The 24,496-nt window shown below is 35.1% G+C and overlaps 1 protein-coding gene and 1 pseudogene across 1 annotated transcript in view; one reads left to right on the forward strand and one right to left on the reverse strand.

The window, feature by feature from the left end:
* Positions 1 to 24,496, forward strand: part of CAND1 (cullin associated and neddylation dissociated 1) — a 43,122-nt gene that overhangs the window by 13,619 nt on the left and 5,007 nt on the right. The window contains exons 3-11 of the mRNA XM_006731186.3: positions 7,826 to 7,980; positions 9,928 to 10,051; positions 11,616 to 11,872; positions 11,956 to 12,061; positions 13,208 to 13,353; positions 17,817 to 18,109; positions 19,579 to 19,720; positions 20,064 to 21,557; positions 22,321 to 22,416. Coding sequence (XP_006731249.1) covers positions 7,826 to 7,980; positions 9,928 to 10,051; positions 11,616 to 11,872; positions 11,956 to 12,061; positions 13,208 to 13,353; positions 17,817 to 18,109; positions 19,579 to 19,720; positions 20,064 to 21,557; positions 22,321 to 22,416 — 2,813 coding nt within the window. The remainder of the gene's footprint in view (positions 1 to 7,825; positions 7,981 to 9,927; positions 10,052 to 11,615; positions 11,873 to 11,955; positions 12,062 to 13,207; positions 13,354 to 17,816; positions 18,110 to 19,578; positions 19,721 to 20,063; positions 21,558 to 22,320; positions 22,417 to 24,496) is intronic.
* LOC115940206 (small nucleolar RNA U3) lies at positions 19,293 to 19,405 on the reverse strand (annotated as a pseudogene).

Here is a 24,496-nt window from a genome sequence, read left to right on the forward strand (position 1 = left end):
CCACCCAGGCGCCCTGGTGCTTGATTAAAAAAAAAAAAAAAAAAAACGCCAAAGCACAACACTTATTTAGGCTACTTAGTGTAATTAGAGGAGTGAAACACCTTCCAGGGACCATCATCGTACTTAATACGTCCCTGGAGTGAAGAACAGGTCAGGGATGCTTTATCTCACTAGGGAGAATTCACTAACTGTTTCAAGGGAAACATTTTATTAAATGAGAGAGAGATCATTTTATTTTTATTTTTATTTTTTTTTAAGATTTTATTTACTTATTTGACAGAGACACAGTGAGAGAGGGAACACAAGCAAGGGGGAGTGGGAGAGGGAGAAGCAGGCTTCCCGCCGAGCAGGGAGCCTGACGCAGGGCTCGATCCCAGGACTCTGGGATCATGACCTGAGCTGAAGGCAGACGCTTAACGACTGAGCCACCCAGGCGCCCCAAGATAAGACCTTTTTTAACGTTAGAAATACACACACATACACATACCTCTCCCCAAAAGCCAGTAAATTACCAGATACCTTTACACTAATGTCGATAACAAGGAAAAGATGGGTTTCTGTCTCCACTACATTCTTTTTAAAGGTATTAGCCACTGTAGGACAAGGAAGAATAAAATTATATGCATGAGCATTGGAAAAGGTACATGAGAATAATCCAAGTCAATCAAGAAAAAAATTTAATGTGGACAGTAAGAATTCAGTGAAGTAACAGGATGTGAAAGTAATGAACAAAAATCTGTAGTTTTCATATAAACAACCAATTGGAAGATCTCATGGAATCAAATGTCCGTTTATTACAGCAACAGAAAGACAAAATGCCTAAGAATTAAATGTAACAAGAAATGTAACAATGGTGACCTTGAGTGAGGGTATTGTATGGTTACAATTTTATCTTTTTCAAAACTTAAGGAAAACTTTAAAATATTCTTGACCCCTAACAAAAATGTACTTGGAACAAATGGAAAGACATTCCATGTCCTTGGATAGGATAACTCAACAAAGTTGTTGGTTTTCTTCAAGCTAATTTAATGCTAACTTAATTGTAAAAATTATTTCACAAGCTAGACAAGTTGACTTTAAAGTATATTTTGGTGGGAGGGAGAGGGGGCAGGTGTTTGCTCAAGATAGCCAAGAAAACTCTGAAAAAGTGTTAACAGTTGCTGAAGTTGGAGTTGTTGCTTAGCCCTACTAGATAGGAAAAGAGACTATTGTGTTTCTGTAATCAAAGCAGTGCAGTAGTGAGGCATTAATGGACAAACAGAGTAAAATAGAAAGTACATGATAGAAAGTTGGACCCCCCCCTTTTTTTTAAGGACTGGATAACCATTTGAAAAAGATAAAATTGTATCCTTACCTCACATACAACATCCCTACTGAAGGTCACGGTTGTTTTCACTTTAAATTAGTTTTGCCTGTTTCAGAGCTTCATATAAATAGAGTTAATACAGTATGTGCTCTTTTGTGTCTAGCTGTCGTACTCATATCTGTGAGATTCATCCATGTTGGGTGTATTAGTATTTCTTGACTTTTTATTACTGATTAGTAGCCAGTAATAAATACCAGTCTGTTTATACATTTGGTTTCTTTGTAGAGTTTGGCTATTGTGAATAGAGATACAATGAACATTCTTGTATGAGTTCTTTTTAGGATATGGGTCTTTTTTATGGGTAAATACCTAAGAATGGAATTGTTGTTCTCCAATTAGATTTTTAAGAAACTGCCAAATTGGGGCACCTGGGTGGCTCAGTCGTTAAGTGTCTGCTTTCAGCTCAGGTCATGATCTCGGGATCCTGGGATCGAGCCCTGCATCGGGCTGCCTGCTTGGCAGGAAGCCTGCTTCTCCCTCTCCCACTCCCCCTGCTTGTGTTCCCTCTCTCACTGTGTCTCTCTCTGTCAAAGAAATAAAATGTTAAAAAAAAAAAAAAAGAAACTGCCAAATTGTTTCCCAAAGTATTTGTATCATTTTACATGAAAGTACCAGTTGTCTGCACACTCTCACCAACACTTGGTTTTGTCACCCTTTAATTTTAGCCATTCCAGTAAGTGTATAGGTGTAGTTTTAATTTACATGTCCCTGATGACTAATATAGTCCAGTGCTGTTTTGTGTGTTTGTTGGACTTTTTTTTTTTCCTGGACTTTTCCCAATTTTTGAAATTGAGGTGGTTTTTTTTATTATCAAATCGTATGAGTTCTTCATATATTCTAGATAGGCCCTTTGATACATATATTTTATAAATATTTTCTCCCAAGTTGATGAGCTTAAGTTTTTAACTTTAGTTTTTTTTTAAATTTAGTTTCATTTGATTATAAGTTAATTTCAACTTTTCTTTTATGGTAATTGCTTTCCATGTCCTAAGAAACCTTTGTTTACCTTATGTTGCAACAATTTTCTCCTGTTTTTTTCCTAAAAGCCTTATAGTTTCAGCTTTTACTTTTAGTCCTGTGATCTGTCTTGAATTAATTTTTCTGAATTAGGAATTGAGTTCAGTTTTTTCATGTGAACATCTAGTTGTTGAAGGACCATTTATTGAAAACATCTTTTCCCTATTGAATTGCATTCATATCAAAGATCAGTTGACTGAAAGTGTGGGTTTATTTCTCGACTCTCTTGTGTTCCATTGGTGTTTTTGTGTATTTTTATGCCAGTACAAAACTGTTGTATTAGTGTAATGTAGTATATTAGACAACCTTGCCACTATTGACTTTTTGGACAGGTCTTTGTTGTGAGGAGCTATCCTGTGTATTCTGTGTATGTAGGATGTTTAGCAGCATTTTGGCCTTTAGCTACTATTTGCTAGTAGCATTCCTTCTTTTCCCAGGAGTGACAACCAAAAATGTCTCCAGACATTGCCAGCTATCTATTGGAGGGTAAAAATTGCCCTTTGTTGAAAACAAAGGTATAGAAGATCTATGGAAGTCTGATGTAGGGTAGTTTAAGTTCTTAGCTTCATTCTTCCTTTTCCAAGAGGATTTTGATTTTTTAGGTTTTTTTTTTTTTTGTATTTCCATTGTGAATTTTAGAATCAGTTTGTCAGTTTCAATTTAAAAAAAATAAGCTTGCTCAAATTTTGATTGGGATTGTGCTGAAGCTGTAGAGATTTTTGAAGAGAATCAACATCTTAACAATACTGTTTTTTAACAGTGAACCATAGTATCTCATACTTACTTACTAGTCACAGTAGTTTTTGTTGATTCCTTGGGATTTTCTGCCTAAATAGGGGTCATCAGTGAATAGCTCCCTCTTTCAGTCCTGATTTTGGTAATTTGTGTTTTTTCTCTTTTTTCCCTCAATTCATCTAATTAGGGATTTACCAACTTTACTTATCAAAGAACTGACTTAGGTTTGTTAATTTTCTCTATTGTTTGTTGCCTTATTTCATTGATTTCTTCTTTTATTATAATGCTCACTTTCTTCCTTTCAAATTCTTAAACAATTAAAGGTATGTATTTTTCTCTAATTACTTCTTGAGCTACATTCTACAAATTCTGGTAGTATCATTCAGTTTGAAATACTTCTTTAAAGATTTTATTTTTAGGTAATCTCTACACCCAACGTGGGGCTCAAACTCACAACCCGAAGATCAGGAGTTGCATGCTCCACCGACTAAGCGAGCCTGCCAGGTGCCCCTAGTTTGAAATATTTTTAATTCTATTGTGATTTTCCTTTGATCCATGGGTTATTTAGAAGCAATTTTCAAATATTTGGAGGTTACCTAGATGTTTATTTTTATTGCTAATTTAATTCCATTTTGGTCAGAGAACCATATTTAAAATTTCAGGATGTTTGTTTTGTCTACTTGGATTTGTTTTATAGTTCAGCATATGGTGCATCTTGGTGAATGAATGTCCAGTGTATACTTGGAAGAAAGCATATTCTGTGGTAGATGGGCATAATGTTGTAGAAATGTCAGGTCAAGGTAGTTGATATATCAAGTTTAGATTTTATATTCTTTGTGATTTTTTTGTTTTTGTTTTTGGTATTAAATACCCCAAAGAGACAAGTGTTTAAAATTTTCAACTATGATTGTCAAATTATCTGTTTTTCTCTTTGATAAATGTCAGTTTTTGCTCATGTATTTTAAAACCTAATGACTAAATGCATACACATTTTTATGTCCTCCTGATGTTTGACCTTTTTATGAATATGAAATGTTTCTTTTTAAATATACCTTATCTTCAAATATGTTTTCTATTATGTTACTATGGAAAAGTCACCCCAACTTTTCTAAGATTAGTGTTTGCATAGTGTACCTTTTTTATTTTTCAGTTTAATCTTTTTAAATGATGTCTTCTAGACAGCAAATAGTTAATTCTTGCTTTGATTCAGTTTCATAATTTTTGCCCTTAAATAGGAGTGCTTATATAGTCCCTTGCTGTTTATTATAAATATTTGATATGGTTGGATTTAGGTGTGTCATTCTTCTTATTTTCTTTTTGCTTTTGTTGTTGTTATTGGTCTGGGTTTTTTTTTTCCCCACCTGCCTTCTTTTGGGTTAAGCAAATCTTTTATAGCAACAGTTCTCAAAGTTTGATTCGGGGGGACGGACCCTGGAACATCCTGTGACCCTCTGAAAGTATCAGAATTTATCATGTGAATAATTATTTTCCCTTTGACTCTAGTTTTCTTGTAAGTGCACAATGTAATTTTCCAGAGGCCACATAATGTGATCATCACAACAGACCGAATGCAAAATCAGATATGAGAATACAGTTTTTTTTAAGTGCAAACATATAAATCAGTGCTATTTTTCTCGCTTTTTTGAGAATATAGTTAATTTTTTAAAAATATTTATGTTATCATGTGATAGGTTTATTTTTGTTACTTTTAATTTTTAATATGTAAGTATTGACAGACACAACCTACATAAAGACAAGTTTTTGGGGTCTTCATTGATTTTTAAAGCGTTAAAAGGGTTCCTGAAACCAAAAGGTTGGGAATCTGTTTTATATTTAATTTTGATTTACTCTGTTGACTTTTTAGATATGTCTCTTAGTGTTTTCTGAATTGTCACTCTAGGCTAGGGATTATAAATTGCATTTTAAATTTATGGTAATCTATTAAAAGTTAATATTGTACCACTTGATATAAGGTATATAAATCTTGTAACATTTTTCTGTTTACTTTCTTCCTGTCTTTATGCTACTGTTTTTTTATATATTTGCATGTATGTGTATCCATAATACAGTATTATTTATAGTTTGAAGAAAAACTATATAGTCTTTTATTTTTTTTTTAGTTTACTTATTTACTTATTTATTAGTAATTTCTAAACCCAACATGGGTCATCAATTCAACAACCCTGAGATCAAGAGTTGCATGCTCTACCGTTGATTCAGCCTGGTACCCCAGTGTAGTAATTAAGATACTCCAATCTAGTATTTAAGATAAATATAGCCTTTTATGTATACACACATTTACATTTCTGGTGATCTTTGTAAATCCCGAGTAACCATCTGGTTTAATTTTTCTTTAGCCTAAAGAACTTTCTTTGGCAATTCTTGCAGTATAGGTTTGGTAGTGATATAGTTTCAGTTTTTATCATAAATTGTCTTTATTTTCATTTTTAAGAGATAATTTCAGTGGATTTGGAATTCTAGGTAGACCTTTCTGTTTTTAGTTACATCATTATCTGGCATTCAGATTGTTGTTTTTCTAAAATACAGATTTAGAGAGTTTACAGTCTTTTGGTCCAACAAAGCTATTTTGCCATTACCAGAAGCTAAAACGCTTTAAATTCATTTTTGGAATCCCTTTTATTTTCACTCCACATTTTTTCATTGTTTCATGTTAGGTCTTTACACATATGCCATGTCTCTTTGTCACTGCCATCATTTTGGATTAGATTGTTCTTGGATTTCTCCAACCTTTCTGTTTATTTTTTTTCCTTCTCTTAATTCCCCAAATTGCGCTGCCTGTGGCTTCTCCAATCAAGCAGTTAGCAATTTATTGAACATCTGTATTTGATAAATGCTGATATGACATTTATCAAATTAAACTATTTTTCTCATGTCACTTATGCTTGACAAAATGCATTGGCTCCCAGTTTTACCACATCACATTTAAATTTGCCGGCCTAACTTTAAAGGTTCTCCATAATGTCCCAGGGGCCTACCTTTCCTGTTGTCTTTTATGTGCCTTTTGTATCAAACAGTTCTTTTCATTCCTCATTTTTTTTAAATCTTATTTTATTTAAATTAAATTACTTAACATATAGTGTATCATTAGTTTCAGATGTAGGGTTCAGTAATTCATCATTTGTATATAACACCCAGTGCTCATTATATCTCAGATCCTCCTTAATGCCCATCACCCAGTTACCCCATCCCCCCACCTGCTTCCCTCCAGCAACCCTGTTTGTTTCTTATAGTTAGGAATCTTATGGTTTGTCTCCCTCTCTGATTTTGTCTTATTTTTCCCTCCCTTCCCCTATGATCCTCTCTTTTGTTTCTTAAATTCCACATATGCGTAAAACCCATATGATAATTGTCTTTCTCTGATTGACTTATTTCACTCAGCATAATACCCTCCAGTTCCATCCACGTCGATGTTAATGGTAAGATTTCATCCTTTTTCATGGCTGAGTAATATTCCATTGTGTGTGGAATATTCTTTATCCGTTCATCTGTTGATGGACATCTGGGCTCTTTCCATAGTTTGGCTGTTGTGGACATTGTTGCTATAAACATTGGGGTGCAGAAGCCCCTTCGGATCACAATGTTTATATCCTTTGGGTAAATACCTAGGAGTGCAATTGCTGGATCATAGTGTAGCTCTATTTTTAACTTCTTGAAGAACCTCCATACTGTTTTCCAGAGTGGCTGCACCAGCTTGCATTCCCACCAACCGTGTAGGACTGTTCCCCTTTCTCTGCATCCTCGCCAACATCTGTCATTTCCTGACTTGTTAATTTTAGCCATGCTGACTGGTGTGAGGTGGTATCTCATTGTGGTTTTGATTTGTATTTCCCTGATGCCGAGTGATGTTGAGCACTTTTTCATGTGTCTGTTGGCCATTTGTATGTCTTCTTTGGAGAAATGTCTGTTCATGTCTTCTGCCCATTTCTTGACTGGATTATTTGGGTTGTTTGGGTGTTGAGTATGGTAAGTTCTTTATAGATCTTGGCTACTAGCCCTTTATCTGATAAGTCATTTGCAGATATCTTCTCCCATTCCATAGGTTGTCTTTCGGTTTTGTTGACTGTTTCCTTTGTTGTGCAAAAGCTTTTTATCTTGATGAAGTCCCAGTAGTTCATTTTTGCTTTTGTTTCCCATTCCTCATTTTTTAAAATACACATTCCACTCATTCTGGTCTCTGATCTTTCCATTTGAAATGCTCTTCTTTTCTAACAATATCCCATTAGCCCAGTACCTAAAAATCTGTCCCTTAGTGCAGTCTTCTGTCCTGTTCTTTCGGTTCACAAGGTGGTGTTGGTGACAGATGATAGAAGGAAGGCAGGGTCAGAGTTGGCAAAGTGATATATTGGGTAGAATTGCTATTTCAGGTAAACCATAGGATCCTTGTTAGGAGCAGACCCCTAATTAGCCTTTTTAGTACTAAAAAATGTTTTGTATATATGAAGGATTGGGAGCATCTTAAGTTTCATGATACCATGGTGGAAATCAGTGGAAAAACACTGGAAACCAACTGCAAGGAGCTTATCCAAATTTGTTTTAAACCCATATTCATATACTATCTATGAAACAGGCATAGTGTATTTATTTTGTGTTGACAGTTGCTAGGCAGAAAAAAATAATGCTTTTGTCTGTTTTTCTGTTTTTGTATTTAATGTAAATTAAAATTTTTTTTTCTATTTTATATTACAGTCTTGGCCCCTTAGTGAGTAAAGTGAAAGAATACCAAGTAGAGACAATTGTAGATACCCTCTGCACTAACATGCTTTCTGATAAGGAACAACTTCGAGATATTTCAAGTATTGGCCTTAAAACAGTAATTGGAGAACTTCCTCCAGCTTCAAGTGGTAAGCAAGAGCACTTTTTCTTCCTAGTTCCTTTCTACATGGAGCTCTTTTTCCTCCATTTGTTTTTCCTCCTGGCCAGGGAGGGAGAGCAGTGTCTATCAAAGGATCTTTGTAAGCATCTCTTAGAACAAATAAGGGGAAAAAAGTCCAGAGTCTTATTTTTGCTTAAAAATAAATTCAGTTTCCAGTTTTAAAGAATATTATATTGATTGAATTTAAGTATCTCGTAGGAATAGCAAGATTTTTTATTGTTGTATGTACCATGACTACAGAATAGAGTTAATGCCAACCTGTGCACTAAGGGAAAAGATAACCAACATTTTGAGTTATTTCTGATTAGCTCTCTATTTTCAGTATTAGTTTTGCTTTGCATCAGAATTTATGATGTATGAAACTTAATACTGTTTTTTTTTTTTTTTAAAGATTTTATTTATTTATTTGACAGAGAGAGAGAGCGCACAAGTAGGCAGAGAGGCAGGCAGAGGGAGAGGGAGAAACAGACTCTCCACTGAGCAGGGAGCCCGACGTGGGGCTCGATCCCAGGACCCTGGGATCATGACCTGAGCCGAAGGCAGCCGCTTGACCGACTGAGCCACCCAGGCGCCCCGAAACTTAATACTGTTTTAAAACAGTTGTGAAATAGTTCAGTTTACTAGTATCTTTATTAAGGCTGACTCTATAGCTACTTTGGTAATTTAAACAATTTAAAACGACAGTGCATTTGTCAATTAGATTTTGGTCTCTGACACAGGGATTTAGGTAATGCAAGTTTTAGAATTGATCTTAACTACTAAGCTGTCTGCTAAAATCAGCAGGCTAAAGTTATTGATGGTCTTATCTCCAGATAGAGTGAAATTATTATCTATTTCATGGAAAGATGTAGACTTGTAATAGTGTAGTCTAAGTATGTAGTTTTTACTCATTTACTTAATAAAGATATATTAATCTTTTGCTATGCTAGCTATCATGCTAGATGATCTGTGTGTATTATTTCAGTTAGTCTAAACGTCAGCCATATGGGAGGTCTTAATATTCATAGTTTATTGATGAGGGAATTGAAATGCAGAGAGATTAGGTTGATGCACCCAAAATTGTGATTACCTATTTGTGTGAAGATTCAAGTCCTCCATTATTTTTTAATCCAAAGCTGATGCTTTTTCAACTGTTTCTTACCAATGTTACTTTGGTCTTATTAATTATTTCAATAAAATATTTCTTATAATTGTATTATATTGATATTTTTCTCATTTCTTTTCATTGAAACACGTTTGTTTTTAGCCGATTTCTGGTTCAAACAAGAATTTTATTAACCATTTAGATTAGTTTCATGTTCCTTTTTTTTCCCCCACTTGCCAGTAATAAGACAGATCTACTTCAGAATAGTAGTAACCTTGATTTATGAGTTCTCTGGAACAGCATTTCTAGTTCATCATAATGAAGTTTTGGAATCTTTGGATTGGAATAGGAAGGCTCTTACAGGTTTACAGCTCTCTCTTTTAAGAGATCATGTTGTTAGAGCTCAGAATATATTTGGTTTTTAATTCACTGAAATTTTAAAAAGTCTAGGTTGCTAGTAAAGAGTATTCAAGTAGAAGAAAATTCATTTCTGTTTTCCAGTCTAGAGGCGCAGACACTGTAGCTGCCGCTGGCTCCGTAGTCGGCCGTCACGTCAGTATGTAGAAATAGTTCATTCAACAGACTGTTGAATCATTATTGTTTTGCCTGGGTCATATACTCCTTCTACAGTTATTACTCTTATTCTTGTTTATATCTAATAAATTATTTTATTGGAAAGCAACCTGTTTTGAAATATTTTTCTGACATGGATCTCTTAAGTCAGTCTCAATTATAATCAAGTTTAGAGTTGTTGAGTATCTGGTAACCACCATGAATATAAGGTAGAGTCAGTATAATTGCCTTAAAATTATTCTTGGATTATTCATGTAGGCTCTGCATTAGCTGCTAATGTATGTAAAAAGATTACTGGACGTCTTACCAGTGCAATAGCGAAGCAGGAAGATGTCTCTGTTCAGCTAGAAGCCTTGGATATTATGGCTGATATGTTGAGCAGGTAAACATGCCTATCATTTGTATTATTTGTAATACAAAAACTATGTGCATTTATTAAAAACACCTTTTGATAAATATAGTTTGGTCTAAAATTGTCCATGTTTAAATTGTGGCTGTTTTAAAATATGTGGGTAGGGGTAAGGGGAGAAGTAAGCTAATATTTATCATGTAATACTGCATAGCAGGCATTTTTTGTAGTTTTGAAAAGTAATAAAATTTGTGATTTGAATATTTCAGCACAGTTTTTATGTTTTGTTTTACTCATATATTTTGATTACAGTGATTTCTCTATTAAAAGAGATACACTGGTAGGAGTAGCAAATTTTCCAGTTAAAATAATGGCATAAATTTCAGCAACCATAATTATACTGCATGTTTGGGGAGGAGGGAGCTTGGCTTTATACATTTGTTCCTTGTTTGCTTTCCTCTGGAAGTCAAACTTGGGAAGATAGGAAGATCTAATTAACTCCAAGGGGGAAAATACCTTAGAAGACCTGTCAGTTTCAGTTTATCCCTAATTCTCAAAATCATTGTATGTCTTCATTGTTTGTGTATTACTTGTGCCTGATTCATTGCAGCTCGAAAATAATCAAGTGCCTTCATATGGTACATAGTTATAGTAGAAGGTAAGAGCTGTCATTCTGGCACACACAAGAACTTATATGTTACTGTAGGAGATAAGAACAAATATGGAACTAAATACTGAGACTGTTGGTGTGTTTTGGGGTTTAAAATGGAGGATTCCAAGAAAGTTTGTTATGGAAAGAATGGCATTTGAATTTAGTTTTGAAGAATGGGTAGGGCATAGGTGCCTGTGCCCAGGCTTAGAATATATCAGCATAAGTAGTCTTAGAGTTGGGAAACATTGTATTCTCATTTTCCAGAATATATGGAATGAATAGAAAAGTGGTAGGAAATCATTTTCATAGGTTGTGGTCATGTTGAAGAGGGTGAGGAATTTATACTTAATTTCGTAGGTAGTAAATACTCAGTTAGACTTTTTGTCCTGTGTTACTGGATCAGTTGCAGGGTCCTGGCACATAGATGTTTAACTGCTATTGACTCCCTGAACTGCACATGTGAAATGATTTGGAAGAGAGGATTGGACCAACAGGGTCAATGCAACTTAGTACATAGGTATGTTGAGGAAAGACCATAGGGAGAGGGGATAGTCAAGAGGTTCTGAGATTTTGAGTGTTAAGAACTCCCAGAAAGCTATCATAGAGAAAAAGCTATTAATAGGGAAAACACTTTAGAGATCTGGAAGGGAAAAGTGACAAGACCATTGTTTTTTTGATGTATTCTCAAGCTTGGTTGGATATCTTATAGATGGGGATATGGTTCTAGATTCTAGAAGTGAATTTTGGGATACAGATTTCAAAACTGCATTTACTTAACTTTTCAGTTGGGTTGCTAGAGAAAGTAAGAATTTAGTTTTACTTTAATTCTGAATTTGGATTAATGTCATCTAAATTTTTACTGTTTGAATACATTGAGGTCAGAGGCCAGAGATTTCAGTGCTCAGAAATCTTGAATTTATTTATGGTTTTCTTTCTTATTTTAAGGCAAGGAGGACTTCTTGTTAATTTCCATCCTTCAATTCTGACCTGTCTGCTCCCCCAGTTGACCAGCCCTAGACTTGCAGTGAGGAAACGAACCATTATTGCTCTTGGCCATCTGGTTATGAGCTGTGGAAATATAGTTTTTGTAGATCTTATTGAACATCTGTTGTCAGAATTATCCAAAAATGATTCCATGTCAACAACAAGAACCTACATACAATGTATTGCTGCAATTAGTAGGCAAGCTGGTCATAGAATAGGTAAGAAATGTTTAAATACTTTAAAATTTTCTTTAATTAAAAAAAAAAATGAATGTTTTTAAGAACCAATATGCTTTTCTTAGGTGAATACCTTGAGAAGATAATTCCTTTGGTGGTAAAATTTTGTAATGTAGATGACGATGAATTAAGAGAGTACTGCATTCAAGCCTTTGAGTCATTTGTGAGAAGGTAAGTTTTCAGGATCTCTATATTCAAATAAAAGTTTCCCTTAAGAATAGAGTAATAATTAAGATCTAGAGTAGGTGGGTGAGGAGAAATGGGTTATTTTACTGACAGCCAGGATGAATTTTGGTTTCGGATGTGTTTGATTAAATTCTCATTAAACAGTAACTGATAAATCAGTGCAGTATTTGAAGTGGATGTGATCTTATATTTCAAAATACGGTCCTTAGATTTATTTTGAAATGTTTCCTTTTCATTGCTAGGACTTGAAAGAATTTGTAAAGGTATTTATGGTTGTCTTTTGGTTTAATTTAATAATGTAGTTACTGTCTTAAAGAGCAGCAGGGTAAATTAATTACCTGGCCAAACTATATAGTGAATTTTATATCTTTCTAACATTTTTTGAAGTTTGTCACATCCATTTTGCTAGGGCAGTGAGTCTCAATTTGGAAACCTTGGTTCTAATAATAAAATCTTCATTTATGTACTAGAAGGCCATAATTGGCTGAGGAGCAGATTTTTTTGCCTTTGGCTAAAATTGCCAGTTTGGTATAGCATAGTGTCTTGAGACTTGACTGGTTGTTATCTGTAGTAATCCCTTGCCCCACTCATGGTTTTAAGAAGTAGCTTTATGGTCATACCAAATTCTTAAAATCAGAAGTTGTGTGATTCGTTTCTGTTCTTTTAATTGAGAAATATAAATTATTCCTTTCTTGTGGGGGATTTCTATGTTCTCTCTCTCAGCATATAGCTAGAAGACCAAGCGTAGAAGTATGTGCATTGGCATTTTCACAGACAGTCCTAGTTGCTGAAGAGCACATTCACTTGGGCTTGGTCTTCTAATCTTATGTTGAGAAGTTAGAGCATATACAGATTTCTCTCTATACTATCCCACATTAACCATGATAAATCAGTTATTGTAAGAATCATCCTGACTTCAGAGGGGTTAAAATGGGAAAAGTTCATCTTAAAATTAAGTGTAATTTGAAAAGTAAATATTTTAAAATATGCAGAGTCATTGGTATTGAAAGGCTGGGGATCAGTTTTCCTATGCTGTGTTAAAGGGAAGAAAAAAATCTGGTAATAAAATGTGTCAGATAGTGAATCAAGAAAAGTACAGTTATTCAAGGCAGCTTTTATTTTTTTCTTCAGATGTCCTAAGGAAGTATATCCTCATGTTTCTACCATTATAAATATTTGTCTTAAATATCTTACCTATGATCCAAATTACAATTATGATGATGAAGATGAAGATGAAAATGCCATGGATGCAGATGGTGGTGACGATGATGACCAAGGTATTTCAAATTAAACAGAAGGAGTTTGTTAAATTTTCATGAAAGGCCCAGTGTTATAGATGGAGATGATCCTTACCTAGTGAAAGGGAAATGACCTCAATATTCAACAATAGAAAATTGATTAAATAAATTATGGGGCATTCATGTGTTGAACTGCTATGCAGCACTTTCAGAATCTAGAAAAATATTAAAGCAGTTATTAATAAGTTGAGTGAAAAAGTGGGTAACAAAAATTATGTCCCAGTTTTATTGTTTTTAATACACACAAAAAAATGTTACTAGTACATTTATAATTGCTAGCCAAGAGAATTTTGTTCTTTATTCAGATTTTCTGCAAAGGGTTTTTGTAAGGAGGGAAATGAATGTTATTTTAAAACTGTATGGTAGATATACATATTCAGCAGTATGGTTGGTTTTATACATACTTTCATGAAAAATCCTAGATATTGTTTGAGGCTCCATTTAACTTTCATGAATCATCTAAACATTTTTTTTAATTTTATTTTATAATGTTAGTCACCGTACAATACATCATTAGTTTTTGATGTAGTGATCCACACTTCATTGTTTTTGTATAACACCCAGTACTCCATGGGTAGACTCCATGGGTACGTGCCCTCCTTAATACCCATCACCAGGCTAACCCATCCGCCCACCCCCCTCCCCTCCACCCTCAGTTTGTTTCTCAGAGTCCATAGTCTCTCATGATTCATCTCTCCCTCCGATTTCCCCCCCTTCATTTTTCCCTTCCTTGTCCTAATATCCTCCTTGCTATTCCTTATGTTCCACAAATAAGTGAAACCGTATGATAATTGACTTTCTCTGCTTGACTTATTTCACTTAGCATAATCTTCTCCAGTCCCATCCATGTTGATGTAAAAGTTGGGTGTTCATCCTTTCCTGATGGCTGAGTAATATTCCATTGTCTGTGTGGACTACATCTTCTTTATCCATTCATCTGTTGAAGGGCATCTCGGCTCTTTCCACAATTTGGCTATTGCGGACATTGTTGCTATGAACATTGGGGTGCATATGGCCCTTTTCACTGCATCTGTGTCTTTGGGGTAAATACCCAGTAGTGCAATTGCCGGGTCATTGGGTTGCTCTATTTTTAATTTTTTTGAGGCACCTCCATACTGTTTTCCAAAGTGGCTGTACCAACTTGCATTCCCACCAACAGTGTAAGAGGGTTCCCCTTTCTCCACAGCCTCTCCAACATTTGTTGTTTCTTGCCTTGTCAGTTTTTGCCATTCTCACTGGTGTAAGGTGGTATCTCAATGTGGTTTTGATTTGAATTTCCCTGATGGCTAATGATGATGAACATTTTTTCATGTGTCTATTAGCTATTTGTATGTCTTCTTTGGAGAAGTGTCTGTTCATGTCTTCTGCCCACTTTTTGACTTGATTATTTGTTTTTTGGGTGTTGAGTTTGAGAAGTTCTTTATAGCTCTTGGATACCAGCCCTTTATCTGTAGTGTCATTTGCCAATATCTTCTCCCATTCTGTGGGTTGCCTCTGTTTTGCTGACTGTTTCCTTTGCTGTGCAGAAGCTTTTTATCTAGATGAAGTTCCAAAAGTTCATTTTTGCTTCATCTAAACATTTCTGAGGCTCCTAAGATTGATCGTGCTATGATTTGTAGTATTTACTTTGGAAAGGAATAGCACTTTCAAGGACATAGAGGTTGCTCATGTTTAGTTGTTTCTGCTAGTATTAAAAGAAACATAGTGGAGGGGTGCCTGGGTGGCTCAGTCATTGAGCGTCTGTCTTCGGCTCGGGTCATGATCCCAGGGTTCTGGGATCGAGCCCCACATCGGGCTCCCTGCCCGGCGGGAGGCCTGCTTCTCCCTCTCCCACTTGCCCTGCTTGTGTTCCCTCTCTCGCTGTGTCTCTCTCTGTCAAATAAATAAAATCTTAAAAAAAAAAGATCATAATGGAGATAATTAAATGGGTAAGTTACAAGGTATGTGGGTTGGTGGATTTCCTGATATTTTTCATACTTTTAAATTTGATTCTTTGAATGAATTTACGTTCCTCCAAAGTCTATAATTTCATTTATCTTTTAAAAAGAAAACAGAAACAATTACAAAAAAATCCCTCTTAACCTGATATTACACTCTGGCAGCTATTGCCAGTTTCTCTTACAACAGAACTCAAAAAGAATGCTCTCCAGTTCCTTTTTCTCCATCTCTCATGAATCCAGTCTTTCAGGACAGGATCACCAGTGACCTCAGATGTTTGTCTGTTACTCAGATCCGCAGCATTTCTTTATTTAATTTCCAGGATACCACACTCTACTGATATTAGTCCTATTTTTGTGATTACTCCCTCTCAGTCTCTATGCTGGTTGCTCTTCATAATCCTGAACACTAAACTTTGGAGTATTCTAGGCCTTGGACTTCTCTGTGATACTCTTTAATTCTTGTTAATCTCATCTAGTCTACTGAGTTTAATATCACAATATGCTGAAAACTCAAATTTTTTCCTGCATTCCACATTTTTCCTGTGAATTTCAAGTTTCTATATTCATCTGCTTAATTGATTTACTGCTTAGGTGTCTAAAGTATCTTCTCCCCTACCCCTCCCTTTCCCCCATCTCCTGCCTAACCTGTTTATTTAGCCTTTTCTATCTCAGAATGGTACCTTCGTCTTAGTTTCTCAGGCCAAAAACTTTGGGGTTGTACTTAATTACTTCCTCTCACACACCCTCTTCATTCAGTCTCACATCTCAGGGCTTTCCCCTTACTTATAGTCTTCCTTCTCAGCGTTTTTATTTTCTTTATTATAACTAATCCCTTTTGACATATTGTAATAATTTCCACCCACTAGGATGTAAGTTTCATGAAGACAGATTTTTCATCCTCTTTATTGACTGTTTTATTCTAGTGCCTAGGATAGTGCTTGACACACAGAAGACACTCAGTAAATGTGCTGTATTGAGGGGATTGTAACAGGAGAGTATCCTTTGAAAAAAGCAGTAGCAGTATATGCTCCTGTTTTTGATTGTTGGTTTTTAGTGTGCTAAGTACTTATGTTGAATAACTAACCAAGTCCTTCAGCTGTTTTATCTGTTTGCATGGATCATACCTAATAACTACCTTTCTACCATAGTGTTATTTAACATAAAAGCAACATAATTTCAGTGATTAGGTTATTTAATGTTTTAATAACCCTTTTTTCAACAAAGTGTATTTCTGCAAAATAATTCCCATAGTTGGGTTGCCGTGGGAAAAACTTCATTTATTTATTTGCTTTTAAATAGTCCATTTTGATACAGTACCTTGTAATTTTTATTCACATATGTATTGGTGAATAAGTCAAATGCCTTGGGTTTAGTAGTATTTTGTTGGGTTTTCCTATAATGTGCTATGATGAAATTAAACCTTCTGGAGATTGGAAGATTTTATTATATAATCCTAGGATTTTCTAAGGCATAGCTAGCTACATTTAGCTGTCACTAAGCTAATTGGAATAGAAGCCAATGAAGAGACATCTTTTTCCCCCAGTGAGGAATCAGCATTTCAGGGCTATAATCTTATCTAAGAATAACAAAATTATTGTTAGATAATTTTAGACTGTCCTGAGAACTGCTAGTATTTGTGCCATCCTCCTGACTTTGTTACCCAACTGATTCAGCCTTATAGTATTAGAAGGAAATAATTTTCAGAGATTTCACACACATGAAAGTCAGTGAAGTATACATGAGTGAAATGGAGTTAATAGCATTGGACTATTGTTTTAAGGTGTAACAGGAATTTGGAGAAGATGGTGTTCTGTTTTTACATGGTGCTTTGTTGTTACCAGAATTTTCTTGTAATTGAGGAAGTACGGTTTCTTTAAACTACCTTAAGAGAATATGTTGAAAGGTTGAAAATATACATATTATTTCCTAATAGCCCATCAACAAATTTAGTAAAAAGCCTTACAGCCACAAAGAAAGCTGATGTCAGGATTCTTGTTTCTCCCCATGTCCTGGGATTGGTAACCGTGCTTTTTTTTAACACCTCATCTATAGTCATCAATCTTATTTCCTGGTTTATCTTATTAACTCCTTGATTGATTGATTGATTTTCCTATAGTGTCAAATGAGTCCTTTGAACTTCTTTTCATACTGTTTTAAAAGGCTGATTTTACAAATATTTATGTTGCAAAGAAGTTTCACGTGTTAATCATTATAAAGATTGATAAGCTGTTCATTTACCCACAGTAAGTGAGAAGATGATTAACAAGTTAAAAACAGTTATGATTATTTTCTTTAGAGGTTAATTTATGTGTAAATTTATAGAGTCTAAGTACTTAATCTTTTAAAACTTCTCTATTAAAAAAAAGAAAAAATAAAACTTCTCTATTGCTGTGTGTTAGTGAAAAGTTATAAAACTGGGTTTGAGTATCAGTTCACTTTCTGTATTAAATGATAAACTTTTCTTACGATTAATAGCCTGTTCACATTAAAACTTCTCTTTAGGGAGCGATGATGAATACAGTGACGACGATGACATGAGTTGGAAAGTGAGACGTGCAGCTGCTAAGTGTTTGGATGCTGTAGTTAGCACAAGGCATGAAATGCTTCCAGAATTCTACAAGACTGTCTCTCCTGCACTGATATCCAGATTTAAAGAGCGTGAAGAGAATGTAAAGGCAGATGTTTTTCATGCATACCTTTCTCTTTTGAAGCAAACTCGTCCTGTCCAAAGTTGGCTATGTGACCCTGATGCAATGGAGCAGGGAGAAACACCTTTAACAATGCTTCAGAGTCAGGTCAGTTTAAAAGTATGGTTGAAAGTCATGCTTCTAAATATGAAATTTTAAAATTGTTTTTTTTATATGGAAATCTGAGTCCCAGAACATCTTCAGAAAAGCATACTTCTGGGATATGTTTATGTAGTAGTTTATGTATATTCATATTATGTTACCTGTAAATAGTTTATTCTGATTTGAGGTATTCTTGATTTTACTAGATAATATTAAAATAATTTTAAGGTTCAGTAAAATTATCTTTGATATTAACAGAGAAATCTTAGAGCTATGGAGTCACACTACTTGTGTTCATACCTCGTTTCACTCCTCATTTAGCTGTGTGATCCTGGACAAGTTAGTCATTTTATTAAACCTCACTTTTCTCATTTGTAAGAACAGTTTATTTACTTAGAATGGTCTACCCACGGTAGTGAGAAATGAGGTGATTTATGTAAACAGTCTGGTGCCTAGTCCATATTATTTTACTAATAACAGCTGGCATAGATATTTTTCACTGTAGGACATCTTTTCTAAGAATCTAAAGATTAGAACTATATAGCTCCTACTTACTGAATATTTAATGCATGCTAGGCATTTTTCTGTCTTATATATAATCCCTACAGCAGCCCAATGGCATACATATTTGTTCATTTTTATAAATTACAAAAACAGATGTTGAGAGGTACTGAACACATAACCCAGGGGGGATGTACATATCTGTCTTGCTTTCAAGTAGTACAAATTAACAAAAAAATCATGGTGAACTTAAAGGTGAACACTGAAGATTAATTGTAGAAGGAAATGAGAAAAAGTGTATAGAAGTCAGATAAAAACATGGGACATTCTGATGATGTAATGAACTAGGTGGTTTTCTTTTGTCTCTAGCTTTCAGATCACTGTTCGATATGGCATGTGTCTGTATGTATCCTCATATCTGTAAGATTAGTAAATACTTTGTTTAGGTTTTACCAACTAACAAAACGTTAGAAAGTTTAGAAGCAGATGTCTTTGAATCATAACCTTGCTGCTTGTAGCTACATTTTTAAGTGAGGTCTATTTCATTGTGAGAGCAAAGTCAAAGACCCATTTAATGGTTTCTTCTCCGTAATTTGTCCCTTTTCTTTTAATGCAGATCTGTGCTATTTTTGTTCAAAAAGCCATTTATAAATTATGTTCCTAAAATTTTGTTTGAAAATTTGGTTTGATTTCTATTTAGTCTTGTGCATTTCATAATTAAAATTAATCAAGGAAGACTTTCTTGCTCTGTAGAGAGCTAATGATACAAACTGTAGAAATGATCCCTGAAAGTATAGTCTTATCAGTATAGAGCAAATAGAGTTCCAAGAGACCTTATCTAATAGGTGCGACAAAATTTGTGTCTAACAATCTTGTTAAATTCTTCCCTCTCTTCCCATCCCTGATAATTTGTGTTAAGTGTACTGAGGAAATACCACTAGCTGAACCAACTAATGTGTGTGTGATAATTACAGGTTCCCAACATTGTTAAAGCTCTGCACAAACAGATGAAAGAAAAAAGTGTGAAGACCCGACAGTGTTGTTTTAACATGTTAACTGAACTGGTAAATGTACTACCTGGGGCCCTAACGCAACACATTCCTGTACTTGTGCCAGGTATGAAAGAAATAGTAAATCACTTTGGCGACTTACTATAGACTTTATTAAGTCTTCGATAAGCTTAAACAGTTGTTTCCTTCAAAAAGGTCATTTGTGACAACTTAATTTGCACATAGAACCATCTTGAACACCTAAAGTTAGAAATTTTCAAGTAAAAAGGTTAAAATCTTAGCTTAAAATTTTTGGCTCTAATATTTATCATAGATTGTGGAATTTCTACTACTTTAGAGATATAGTATGATTAAGTAGAAACTTTGATAAAATTTTAGGGATTAGTTTTTAATTTTTTCTTTCTTAGAAATACATAAAAATTATTGGACTTTTTTTGTTGGCTTTTTAGGAATCATTTTCTCACTGAATGATAAATCAAGCTCATCAAATTTGAAGATTGATGCTTTGTCGTGTCTATATGTAATCCTCTGTAACCACTCTCCTCAAGTCTTCCATCCTCACGTTCAGGCTTTGGTCCCTCCGGTGGTGGCTTGTGTTGGAGACCCATTTTACAAGATTACATCTGAAGCACTTCTTGTTACCCAGCAGCTTGTCAAAGTAATTCGTCCTTTAGATCAGCCTTCCTCGTTTGATGCAACTCCTTATATCAAAGATCTATTTACCTGTACCATTAAGAGGTTGAAAGCAGCTGACATTGATCAGGAGGTCAAGGAAAGGGCTATTTCTTGTATGGGACAAATTATTTGCAACCTTGGAGACAATTTGGGTTCTGATTTGCCTAATACACTTCAGATTTTCTTGGAGAGACTAAAGAATGAAATTACCCGCTTAACTACAGTGAAGGCGTTGACACTGATTGCTGGGTCGCCTTTGAAGATAGATTTGAGGCCTGTCCTGGGAGAAGGGGTTCCTATCCTTGCTTCATTTCTCAGGAAAAACCAGAGAGCTTTGAAACTGGGTACCCTTTCTGCCCTAGATATTCTAATTAAAAACTATAGTGACAGCTTGACAGCTGCCATGATTGATGCAGTTCTAGATGAGCTCCCACCTCTTATCAGTGAAAGTGATATGCATGTTTCACAGATGGCTATCAGTTTCCTTACCACACTGGCAAAAGTGTATCCCTCCTCCCTTTCAAAGATAAGTGGATCTATTCTCAATGAACTTATTGGACTTGTGAGATCACCTTTATTACAGGGGGGAGCTCTTAGCGCCATGCTAGACTTTTTCCAAGCTCTGGTTGTCACTGGAACAAATAATCTAGGATACATGGATTTGTTGCGCATGCTGACTGGTCCAGTTTATTCTCAGAGCACCGCTCTTACTCACAAGCAGTCTTACTATTCTATTGCCAAATGTGTAGCTGCCCTTACTCGAGCATGCCCTAAAGAAGGACCAGCTGTAGTAGGTCAGTTTATTCAAGATGTCAAGAACTCAAGGTCTACAGATTCCATTCGTCTCTTAGCTCTGCTTTCTCTTGGAGAGGTTGGGCATCATATTGACTTAAGTGGGCAGCTGGAACTAAAATCTGTAATATTAGAAGCCTTCTCATCTCCTAGTGAAGAAGTTAAATCAGCCGCCTCCTATGCTTTAGGCAGCATTAGTGTGGGCAACCTTCCTGAGTATCTACCATTTGTCTTACAAGAAATAACCAGTCAGCCCAAAAGGCAGTATCTTCTGCTTCATTCCTTGAAGGAAATTATTAGCTCTGCATCAGTAGTGGGCCTTAAACCATATGTTGAAAACATCTGGGCCTTACTGCTAAAGCACTGTGAGTGTGCAGAAGAAGGAACCAGAAATGTTGTTGCTGAATGTCTAGGAAAACTCACTCTAATTGATCCAGAAACTCTCCTTCCACGGCTTAAGGGGTATTTGATATCAGGTGGGTACCTAGATTTTCTTACTTAAAAAAAAAAAAAAAAATTATTAGCAGTTGGTAACCTTGAAAGATGCCTAATGCAGAAGTTAAAGCCTTTTTGTATTGTGTTACGTGCAGAACCTGTTGCCTTGTGTTGCAATACGGAGCTATATTCAAAGGACATTTTGTTGTTTAAAAAGGATAGAGTAATAAGATCATGGTTAAATCTGTTGTAGTTCCTATTGTTCATTATATTTTAATGTTAACTCTTTTAAAATGTGGAAAAGACAAATGTCTCTTGAATTAATACATACTAAGGAACTTGGTAGTACTAATTACAGTACTAATATTAGTGAACTTAGTTCAAATGAAGGATCCTAGAAGACTTTTGTTTTCACATTTACCAGTGTCAAGTCCTTTAGACCAAGTAGTGGGTAATAATAGCCATTGCTTTCTTTAGAAACTGCTTTTTTAAGAAAACACTTGAAGGTCTTGTAAACTATTTATGGGTTTAAACACTTCCCTTTTGTGAGGGTTAGATTCTCCACTGTTGCTCTCCCAGGTCTTCTCCTTCCCAGAAGATACTATTTCTTTTGAAATCTAATGGGATTATGTTTTATGAGTAAACTTTGCCTGCCCTGAGAGCAATGAGTGGTACTCCTGACCAAAGAGAATTTTAGGGAGTTGAGGACACTGGTGTCAGTTGAAGTGGTTTGAAAATGATAAAGATATCCATGGATTTTAGTGTATTTACATACCAATAGACTTAAAATTTCTTTTTAATTAGGCTCATCATATGCCCGAAGCTCAGTGGTTACAGCTGTGAAGTTTACTATTTCTGATCATCCACAGCCTATTGATCCCCTGTTAAAGAACTGCATAGGTAAGTGGAAACAGATAAACATACTGATTAATAATTTCAGTAACTAAAAATATTACCAAGGAACTAAAATAAAATGCTTGTAAGGGTCTGGTAATTGTTTCATTGAAAAGATAATTGACAGTGTGTGACCTTACATACTTATCATCCTTTAGTTTGAAGTTATCAGATAATTATGCAAATAAATACACTGGGATGGCTTCAGAGTTGTCTACATATTTGGTCTATCTGACCAGATATAAATTAATCTTGCTTGATCTGTTATTGCCCCAATTTTCTGTTCTTATAAGCCCTCCAGCTCCCAAGGAGATCTGTGGAGACAATGTAAGAATAAAAAAAAAAGTAGAACTAAGAGATAGCCAGGAGAGACTAGGGCTGTCTCTACATCGACAAGGACAAGATTTAGCTTTTAGGATTATTTTATTGATTTTACAACTTCCCTGTGTTGTTTTCATCATCAGTTTTCCTAGAGTTGGTAATACTAAAGACCTTCAGAGCTTAGTTTGGTGTTTTCTTGAAGACAGAGCTGCAGAGAGGATAGAAGGATATGGCAAAGAAGCTTTGTAGTTTTGTGTCATTCTGCAGTAGGCCAGAAAGGAAAAAAAACAATTTAAAAGAATTACAAAAATGGATTATCAGTTCAGAATAAGAGAGACATAGGGATAAATGGATGCTATTGTTGGGACCTAGACATAAGGTCTGAATTGGAGGATTCTTGCCTTTTGTTCTCCTCATCTGTTTTTGGTTTGACTTATTTAGAGAGCAAGCCAGCATGAGCGGGAGGGGCAGAAGGAGAGGGAATCCCAAGCAGACTCTGCCCTGGGCACATAGCCCGACATAGGGCTCAACCCCACAACCCTGAGATCACAACCCAAGCCGAAACTAAAGAGTCGGCTGCCCAACTGACTGTGACACCCAGGCACCCCGCTTTGATATATTTGACATTTTTTGTGTCGTACAAGATAGGACAAAGGAGAAGAGTCCTGTGCCACATCTCTAGAGACATACTTCCAGGTTGACAAGTCAACCATTGTGTATCATTGGTATAGTTATTTGAGCAGATGATGGTCATTCTCATTGAATTATGATCTAGTTTAGTATTATTTGTGACTGTATGAACATCAGAACCACCTAGGAAGCCTTTTAAAAATTGTAATAACTAAACCAAAGAGTTGGGGATAGGTAATCCTAGTGCATGTCACCATTTGTCCATAGTAATAGCAGTATTTTAGATGCTTTTCTGAAAGCAAATACTTTATTCTAATTTACTGTGTTAGTAATTGTAAGCAAACAGAGGGGTAAGAAGGTTTAGTCTGGTATATTTAAATTCTTTTTGATTCCAAGGTACCTCCTGAACGCTTTTTGTAATCCGAAATTTCCTGGGTGGTCAGACTTGAATTTACCAGTATATGGTGTCTAAAATATTAGTATTACTTCCTTCCCGTTTTTTCAAATTGCTGTTGTGATACATTCAAGTCTTAGCACCTCTTTATGTATTCCAAAACATTGCTGACTGTAAGGTTGTGATTACATAATGATGAACAATAACTCCATGTGAATACCAGCAATGTCCCAGACTCTATTCAACAGTATACATGCAATTTATTCTACTCATGTAGCCTGAAGGTTTATAGTTCTCATTTTGTAAACTGAGAAACTGAGGCTCTTGCCTAAAGTAACTTGCCAAAAGTCATACAATCGGCAAATGAAGTGATTTGGATCACCATCTGTGTGACTCCAAACATCTTTGCACTATAATTTCTTCCCCACATTGGCAAGACCAGACTTAATTTCTGCTTTTTGTCCTATATTAGGTTTCAGTTACCTCCTTTTGTATTTTTAACCCTCTTACCAATTTATATATTCTTATTAAAGATAGAAATGTTTTATTTCTCTTTTATCATCTGATAAATTGTATACTTGTTAGTAGTAATCAGTTTATCAAGTAATGGATCTAGTCCTCATCCTATTTATCTTATTTTGAACTCAATGTTTTTAATTCTGTTTTTGTTGCTTTTTGTGAAAATATTAATTTTGAACTCTGAGTAGAATCATTTATGTTATTTTTGTAGCTGCTGGCTCC

Source organism: Leptonychotes weddellii, chromosome 5, assembly GCF_054177405.1.
Source record: "Leptonychotes weddellii isolate Sample4059 chromosome 5, ASM5417740v2, whole genome shotgun sequence".
NCBI classification, from domain to species: Eukaryota; Metazoa; Chordata; class Mammalia; order Carnivora; family Phocidae; genus Leptonychotes; species Leptonychotes weddellii.